At 34.0% G+C, this 8,562-nt stretch overlaps 1 protein-coding gene across 1 annotated transcript in view; it reads left to right on the top strand.

The window, feature by feature from the left end:
- The window catches only part of LOC107739090 (laminin subunit beta-1-like), a 34,462-nt gene that overhangs the window by 12,781 nt on the left and 13,119 nt on the right, over positions 1-8,562 (top strand). The window contains exons 11-18 of the mRNA XM_016551088.1: positions 396-555; positions 666-778; positions 1,143-1,222; positions 5,223-5,358; positions 5,441-5,599; positions 5,781-5,908; positions 7,562-7,682; positions 7,777-7,984. Coding sequence (XP_016406574.1) covers positions 396-555; positions 666-778; positions 1,143-1,222; positions 5,223-5,358; positions 5,441-5,599; positions 5,781-5,908; positions 7,562-7,682; positions 7,777-7,984 — 1,105 coding nt within the window. The remainder of the gene's footprint in view (positions 1-395; positions 556-665; positions 779-1,142; positions 1,223-5,222; positions 5,359-5,440; positions 5,600-5,780; positions 5,909-7,561; positions 7,683-7,776; positions 7,985-8,562) is intronic.

The raw sequence follows: 8,562 nt of genomic DNA, 5'->3' as shown, positions 1-8,562 counted from the left end.
ACATTCTAATTTATTGAGATGCACCTGTATATATATATATATATATTACTTTTTTTAACAGTGCAAACATGTTTTGTAACATTGTTGTAGCTCTTATAAATATATTTATAAAACATATATATATATATAACATATATGTACAGAGTCGTGGTCAGAATTATTGACACCCTTGTTAATATGGTCAAAGAAGGCTGTGAAAATAAATCTGCATTGTTAATCATTATGATCTTTTATTTAAAAAAATTCACAAATATCTACCATTTCATTGAACTAAAACATTTGAAAATGGGGGAAAATCTCATTATGAAAATTTTTTTTTTCTCAAATACACGGACACAATTATTGGTACCCCTAGAAATTCTTATGAGTAAAATATCTGTGAAGTATATTCCCAGGTTGGCTCTCTCAACGGTGGAGTGTGTGATCCGCTCACAGACGTGTCTCTCGGGCTGATCGCGGGTCAGTGTCGCTGTAAGCCTAATGTGGAGGGTGAGCGCTGTGACCAGTGCAAACAGGGCCATTACGGACTCAGCGACGACCCTCTGGGATGCCAGCGTAAGTCCATGCCTTACACAATATAGCCAACCCAAATCATTCATCAATTCATGTGAAAATGGTTTTGAAAGATCTCAAATAAAAGTTGCTTTTGTTTTGTTGTTACCCAGCATGCACATGCAATGCTTTGGGGACGGTTCCAGGTGGAAGCCCATGCGATACAGACTCAGGAAACTGCTACTGTAAACGTCTGGTTACCGGAAGGAATTGTGACCAGTGTCTGGTGTGTGTTCGGCTTGCATTATGAGTTCATTCATATTTCTTTGTGCAATAACACCATAAATGATTTTAAAAACATAACATTTTACTTCAATTATATTCACTGCAAAAGCCATTTTTCTTGTGTGATATTGCTTACATTTTTATTCAATTAAATGATTAAATGTGCATTAAATTATTATTATTATTTTTTACATTTATTACAATTATATTTTCAATTTATTTATTTATAAAGATTTCTAGCATTCAGATATTCCAAAATGTGGTCATTTGCCTTTAAGAACTGCTGTTCACATTTTGCTTTTTGTGAGGTCTGTCATAAACACTGTGGTGTTTAAATAGTCTTTTAACTAGTCTCTCTCTCATAGCCTCAGCACTGGGGTCTCAGTAACGACATGGATGGCTGCAGACCATGTGACTGTGATCATGGTGGCGCAATCAACAACAAGTGAGTAAAACTACTCTATTCTGCCTGAAGTGCCTGAATCTCTCATTCAAATACAGTTTTTAATCACTATTATCATAGTTTATAGGGATAAGGATTTGACCAATCATAGGGACCCATGATTTCCGCGGAAAACGCAGACGGTATCGCGGAATCCGATCGTAAAAATGAAATTTTCTGTATAACGCGGAATGTCATGGAATTTGCCTAATTTTTGATGAATAAATCAAAAGTAGGTCAGTACAATTAAATCAAAACGTGATATGGACTAGTGTATGTGAATATTAAGCCGCAAAAATACTATTTAAATAAGAAGTCTGTGTTCTTCATCTCTGTGTGTTTGAGTGGCGCAGACGAATGGTTTCATTTACTACACACATACTGAAGCGCGCGTGATGCTTGCGGTGATTTCAGCCTCTGCAGTCTCAATATCTGAGTACATGAACACATAAACATAATCTCTAGAGCTGCTCTGAGAGTCACTTCATGAACATTTTACCATTTCTTTTGAGAAAAACTATCGTCATATCATATACAAACAGAAACTTAAAGGTCTTCATAGCAACTCGTCAAAATAAAAGTTTGGTTTAACTTGAAGAAAATTCGTCATATCATATACAAACAGAAACTTAAAGGTCTTCATAGCAACTCGTCAAAATAAAAGTTTGGTTTAACTTGAAAATGTGACAGAAATATATTACTGAATGTAATGATAGTACTACTACTACTAATAAAATTATTATTAAAACATTATTTTCAAGGAAAATTGACCAGAAAAATTTAAACACACAGCACAGTATTTCTGGAAAAAAAGAAATAATTAAAATAATACTAAATTAGTTTTTTTTATAAAATCAATTATTTAGAGATGTTTTTAATTATTAAAGTTTAATGAAACCATTAAAATGGAATCCAGAAAACTAATGGAAAACAGAATTTGGTAAAAAATAAAACTGAATTTGATCAAAAAAAAATTCATAGGGCCCTAAAACTGCAATTTTTGTTAAACTTTTAATAAATTGCTTTTAAATTGTGTAAGTTTCATGATTTCAATTAATTAGACATGCTTTTTGATTAATAAAATTTAATTTAACCATTAAAACAGAGTCAAACAAATTAAAATCCAGAAAAAACAGAATTTTGAAAAATTTCATTTTAATTTTAGTTCAGGTTTTAGTAATTTTGTTATATGCTCTTGTAATTTTTATTAGTTTTTCTCTTTTTTTGTAATTAATATTCTGTTTAGCTTTAATGTATTTTTATTTCGGTTTTAGTTTTAGTAATTTTAGCACTTCAACTTTAACTCATTTATTTCAATTGATGCCAAAGCAACATTCTATTTTTTCTATTTAAGTTTTTCATCTGATATTTAGATTGAATTTTATTTAATTTACGCATCTTGAATAGTTTTTGTTAACAATTAACACTTCCCTAAGTATTAAACTTTGCCGTGTAACTCATCATGGACATTGAATGAGACTTTAACTTATGCCGCATGCTGAGGAGAGTTGTGCTATTACTTTTCTTTGTGATCAGACTTTGATTTTTGACAATAAAATGGATTTAAAAAAGCATTTTCTTCAGAACTTGTAAAAATCTACTTTCTATTCCTACTTATTCTTCGAAAGTTGTATCAGCCTGTTGAGAAACCACTGGCAGGAGGCCTGAAATAACAGTGAACAAGAATGTTTCTTAGTCTCAGATTAAGTTCTGAACTGGCTATATCGTCCAATAAGAAAACTCCATTTACATGAGTTACAAAGGCAGGCTTTTACTGCAGTCCTGGGTGCCGTTTCTCACAGGTTTTGTGTATTGCCTGTGAATATGTTCATGTGTGTGCAGTGGCGCAAAAACCGGGTATGCAGTATATGTAGTGCATAGGGGCGCCGCACATAGGGGGGCGCCATTTTGCTGAAATCATTCTGTGAAATTATTCTTTAATAAAACGCTATAAATAATCAAAAGCTTAGTTGTTAAAAATAATGTAATTAAAAATTTTTTTTTGCGTTTTTAACATTTTTAATTTAATTTAATTTAATTTAGCAGACGCTTTTATCCAAAGCGACTTACAGTGCATTCAGGTTATACATTTTTTTTTACCAGTATGTGTTCCCTGGGAATCGAACACACGACCTATTGCGCTGCTAACGCAATGCTCTACCACTGAGCCACAGGAAAATTTTTCTAAGTTAAAAAATTTACTCTTTACTCCAAAACATTTGAGATGACTAATGCAATTTACTAGTTACATTTTGCACCGCACCTTTTTCTGCAGCAGTTTATTTATGCTATACAAAAGAAGTGAAATCGCCATCTACAGGGCATTGAAGGTACTATATCTTGTGCGTTTTAACCTTACTCACTCAAACTTGTCAATAAGGCTATGACTATAACACATGCAACAACAAATAGGCTAACAAAAATTTAATAAAGGGAACATTTAAAATGGTAACCATATGTAACCATATATCTTTTTTTTTTTCTGTCTATGTTTTCTAAACACTTTAAATGAACTGTAATTGTGTCCATATTTTAACGCTTTATATTCTGCAACTACATTTTGCTCCTCTCATCCTTTCTTTACTTCACAGATTGAACTTCATGCCTCGCCTTTATTTCTATTGTCTCTCTGTTTTTTCTTCCATCTCTGATTTGAATTTCCTGACTGCACACTCATTTCTGTTTTCTAAAAAAATAGATTATACATGTCAACTATAACATAACCAGTGAATGTTAATTTATTTAATGAATTTGAGCATAATAACTAAAGTTTAAATGTTGCCGACTGGCCCACTTTATCTAACACATTCAGCCAAAATAATATTTGTTTAAATTTAGTGATCAACCTTTTAAGTTAGAAATAAAAACACTTATTTCAAAGGGTTTTCTCCCTCTCACCATGAGGCAGTCCTCATTTAAGGTGTTGCCACACCCACCAGTGTCATATTGCATCAAAAAAAGACAATTTTTATGCTCTGAAAGTGTAAACCCATTGAGCACAGTACAGTCAAGCTTAAACGGCCCACTTTATTGCAACTTTGAGGTGTTCAGTTTTGTTTTGATTTTAGAAAATAAACATATGATTGCTGTCCTCACAAATAATCTGTTTCTTGTTTTTCCCTGGCATGTCTCCTAGGTGTTGAGGGACTAGTACACGTTTTTATGAGTAAAATACTCAAGTACTGTTAAAATCAGATACTCTTTAAGACTTTTACTCAAGTCATATTGAAATTGGTGACTTGTAACTTGTAATGGAGTCATTTTCACTGTAAGGTATCTGTACTTTTACTCAAGTATGGTTTTCAAGGTCTCTGTACAGCTCTGTTCATTTCTGAATAACTCTATTGCTCAAAAAAAAAGAAGTCATGATATGTTTGTGAATGGGAGTTTGATTTACATTTGAGAGGAACTGAGAAGATTATTAACGATACAAACAAGCCACCTTTTGCCAACATTTTTAAAATTCAAAATAGGCCATATTTTGTGTAGATCAGATGAGTTTTTTTGGGGGAAAACTCTTGCTACTTCATACTTTGTACAAAACAATGCTTAACTTTGACAAATAAGTCATTTTTAAATGTTATAATAGTGATTTTATAATGTTTAAATATAAACCCAAAAGCAAAACATGTGAAAAGAGCTATATGACAGAGTGGAAATGGTAAATGAGACAATGAATGATCCTCTGCTGCCATCGAGTGGTCATAGTGGGAATATCATGACATTGATTTTAACAGTATTTGTATTTCTACCAGGTGGCAGAACTATTCATGCCTAAGCTAGTTAATGGTATTTTGGTCATTGACTTACAGAAAGTTTTCTGTGGGAGTTAGTGTTAGGGGCTAGAATACAGGGGGGCGCCAACACTGATCTTGCATACCCCTCAGCAAATGCGCAGTTGCGCCCCTGTGTGTGTCAGCGTTGAATATGTCCCTCTGAGCTGTTTTCCTCCAGATCTTTCAGAAGAACCATCTGACTTGCTTGACGTTATTTCTTTTCCTAGTTGCTCTCCTGAAACGGGTCAGTGTCAGTGTCGCCAGCACATGTTTGGCAGGCGCTGCGACCAAGTAGAATCTGGTTTTTACTTCATTGCTCTGGACCACTACACTTATGAAGCAGAGGATGCCAAGTTTGGACCTGTAAGTGTCCTTAATATTCCCATTTGTCAAAGTCCTTGAGTATCTGAATGATATCTGTATATATATATCTCTCTGTCGGTAGGGTGTGACGGTTGTCCCGAGACCCCAGCCTCAGGACAGATCCCCTACTTGGACTGGCATTGGTTTTGTAAACGTTCCTGAAGGTGCCTATCTTGAGTTCAGCATCGACAACATCCCCTACTCTATGGAGTATGACATTATCATCCGATATGAACCTCAGGTGACTTCCTCTACAGTTGTGTCATATTAATCACATAGTATAACACTAGCATTGACATTTGACTTGTATAGCTTAGTAATGTCTAACTAAAGACATGTTTCATCAGCCTTGAGTTAAAGGGTAAGCAGATACTTTTACATCACATCATTACATCATCTGCTTGCTCTTTCATGGTCTGTAGCTGCCAGAGCAGTGGGAAGAAGTGTTGATGACTGTCATCAGGCCTCGTGTCATTACCGCCAACAGCCGCTGTGCAAACACAATGCCCGACGATGACAACCAGGTGGTGTCTCTGCATCCCGGATCCAGGTATGAGAGAAGAAGGACAGACCACCTGATGCACATTACCTTTCATCCAATAATGACACTATAGCTCTGTGCTACCCTACTTCCTACTTAGGCAGTATTTTAAGTAATCATACTGTAGATGTACTCCTTATGCAAAGACTAGAATAAACTAAAACTAAAACTATTAAAACAAATGAAATGAAGCTGAAATTTTAGATGAAAAAGTAAAGTTGAAGCACTAAACTAAGTTGAAAATTGGAAATGTTGTTTTGGCAACTAACTGAACTAAGTTGAAGCACTAAAATTACTAATTGGAAATAAATGAAAACTAAAAATTAACCTAAAAGAAAAAGTACAAGGGAAATAAAACCCAAATACAAAAAAAAAAAAACCTGAGAAAAGCACATAAAAGAATTACTAGAAATTACACTCAAATTAAAATTTTATAAAAGCTACAATAGCATATAAATAATTATTTTTTATCACTATTTTTACAGTCTATAGGGTTCAGGATTTGACCAACCCAAGTCATTATTTATATACTAGTATAATATTTATTAATATTTTGAATTAGCTTTTACTTTTGTATATTCAGTTTTCATTTTAATTTTAGTTTAGGTTTTAGTAATTTTGTCGTTTTTATTATTATTATTTTTTTTTTAAATATTCCTTCATAGCTTTCAATTCAGTTTTTAGTCATTTTAATACTGCAGCTTAACCATATTTATTTCAATTAGTTTCCAAGGCAACATTTCTCATTTTCATTTCAAATTTTTCAAGTTTTAAATTTATTTCTAGTATTTATATATATTAATATTTGAATAAAAAAACGAATAAACTAATACAAATTACAAAAGCACATAACAAAAGTACTAAAAATGTAACTCAAATTAAAAAGCTAATTCAAAATACTACAATATTATATAAATAATACTAAAATAACACTGAAAGGCTGTTGTAGATGGTAGTGGGCAACATTTTGCTCATTTGACCAAATTCCAAGGCAGCATCTCATGTATCCTTTACAGAGAATGTAATCCCAGAATGCATTGCCACAAATCCAGAGAGGTGTTTATTGTAGATATATTTATTGCATTCAAAGCTTAAAAGTAGCAATAAAAAGTAGTTAAGTCTAATAAAAACCCAAGATTTTTTGCTTATTTTATTCTTACTGGAGTGTCTGGCTATTAGCTTAGCAACATGCTAACATAAAATCCCATTGAAGTCAATTGCATGGTGAGTCTATTTGTATGGCACATACTTCCTGCCTATGTAGAGCGCTCAGAATCAGTTATTATGAGATGTCACTTCAGTTAGGATGCTGCCTAGTTAGGTTTTCAGTCAGATGCGATCACATCAGCAAAAGTTAGGTGAAAATTTGCTGGCAAAAAAAGGCCCATTGTATATTGTAGTGTAGTGTAGTGATGTATGAAGCACAGCTCAAAGAGAAGTCACACTCAAACCAAGCAGATTCTGTTGGTCAATGCAGCAAATTCTCGTGAACAACTTGAACTTGTTGCGAAATCTGCATGGGGAAATCTTTCGCCCTCATGCAAAATTGCAGAATGCACCAGTTTCTATTAAAATTTAGAAGTCTGTTCACAAGGTTTCATTAAGCTAATGTCTTTAAGTGTTGAATCTGAGAAAGTGAATTCTCTTGGTTTTGCCCATCAGGTATGTGGTGCTGTCTAGGCCTGTGTGTTTTGAAGAAGGCTTGAACTACACCGTGCGTTTGAGTCTGTCTCGCTACTCGGCTCTCAGTGATGTGCAGTCGCCGTACACGCTCATTGACTCGGTAGGCTTCCTCTTTTACCCTGTCACAGATAGACAATCTCAGTTGCACTGGAATCTTCAAATGCTGAACGGTCGATTTCTATCCTTGCCCTCAGATCGTCCTCATGCCACACTGCAAAAACCTGGATATTTTCTCTGGCTCTGGGTCAGAGGGTGGGGACTTGGTGACTAACAGCGCCTGGGAAACCTTCCAGCGCTACCGCTGTTTGGAGAACAGCCAAGCGGTGGTGAAAACCCCCATGACTGATATCTGCAGAAATTACATCTTCAGCATGTCGGCTCTTCTGCACGAGGGAGTTAAAGGTACATCCATAACTTCTTTATAAATTACCTACCTTCAAATAAAAACATACTTTAAACTTATAAAATGTGTGATGATAATGATGATATGTGTTAAATGATGTTCTTAGTCTTTCCTTCCTATGATGGGGAAGCCCAGACAAATGCTACAAGATTATATGTTGAATTAAATTTCAGAAACAGTTTATTGTGTAACCAAAATGCCAATATCAATCAGGAAACAACAACAACAACAAAAAAAACCTTATACATAGTATGGGACTTTTAATTATAAACAAGCCCGAAATACACTGGGACTTTTATTTTGAAATGCATATACTTTACTATTGCGGGCTGCTCATTCAAAAAGTTGGACAAAACAAAAACTTTATGCATAATGCAGGACTTTCAATTCTAAACAAGCCCAAAATACACCAAGACTCATATTTTGCAATGTTTATTCTTTATTTTTCTACACGCATCTCATTCTAAAAGATGAGGAAGATAAAATATATACACTTACAACCATCTACAACATATTACAGTATAAACACCATAAAGTAAACATTGTCAAAATGCACCAGCTGTAGATCGTAAGCAAT

This window comes from Sinocyclocheilus rhinocerous, unplaced genomic scaffold (genome assembly GCF_001515625.1).
Source record: "Sinocyclocheilus rhinocerous isolate Xijiao unplaced genomic scaffold, SAMN03320098_v1.1 scaffold675, whole genome shotgun sequence".
NCBI classification, from domain to species: domain Eukaryota; kingdom Metazoa; phylum Chordata; class Actinopteri; order Cypriniformes; family Cyprinidae; genus Sinocyclocheilus; species Sinocyclocheilus rhinocerous.
Note: the sequence above shows the minus strand (reverse complement) of the source record. Positions and strands in the feature narration are given on the sequence as shown.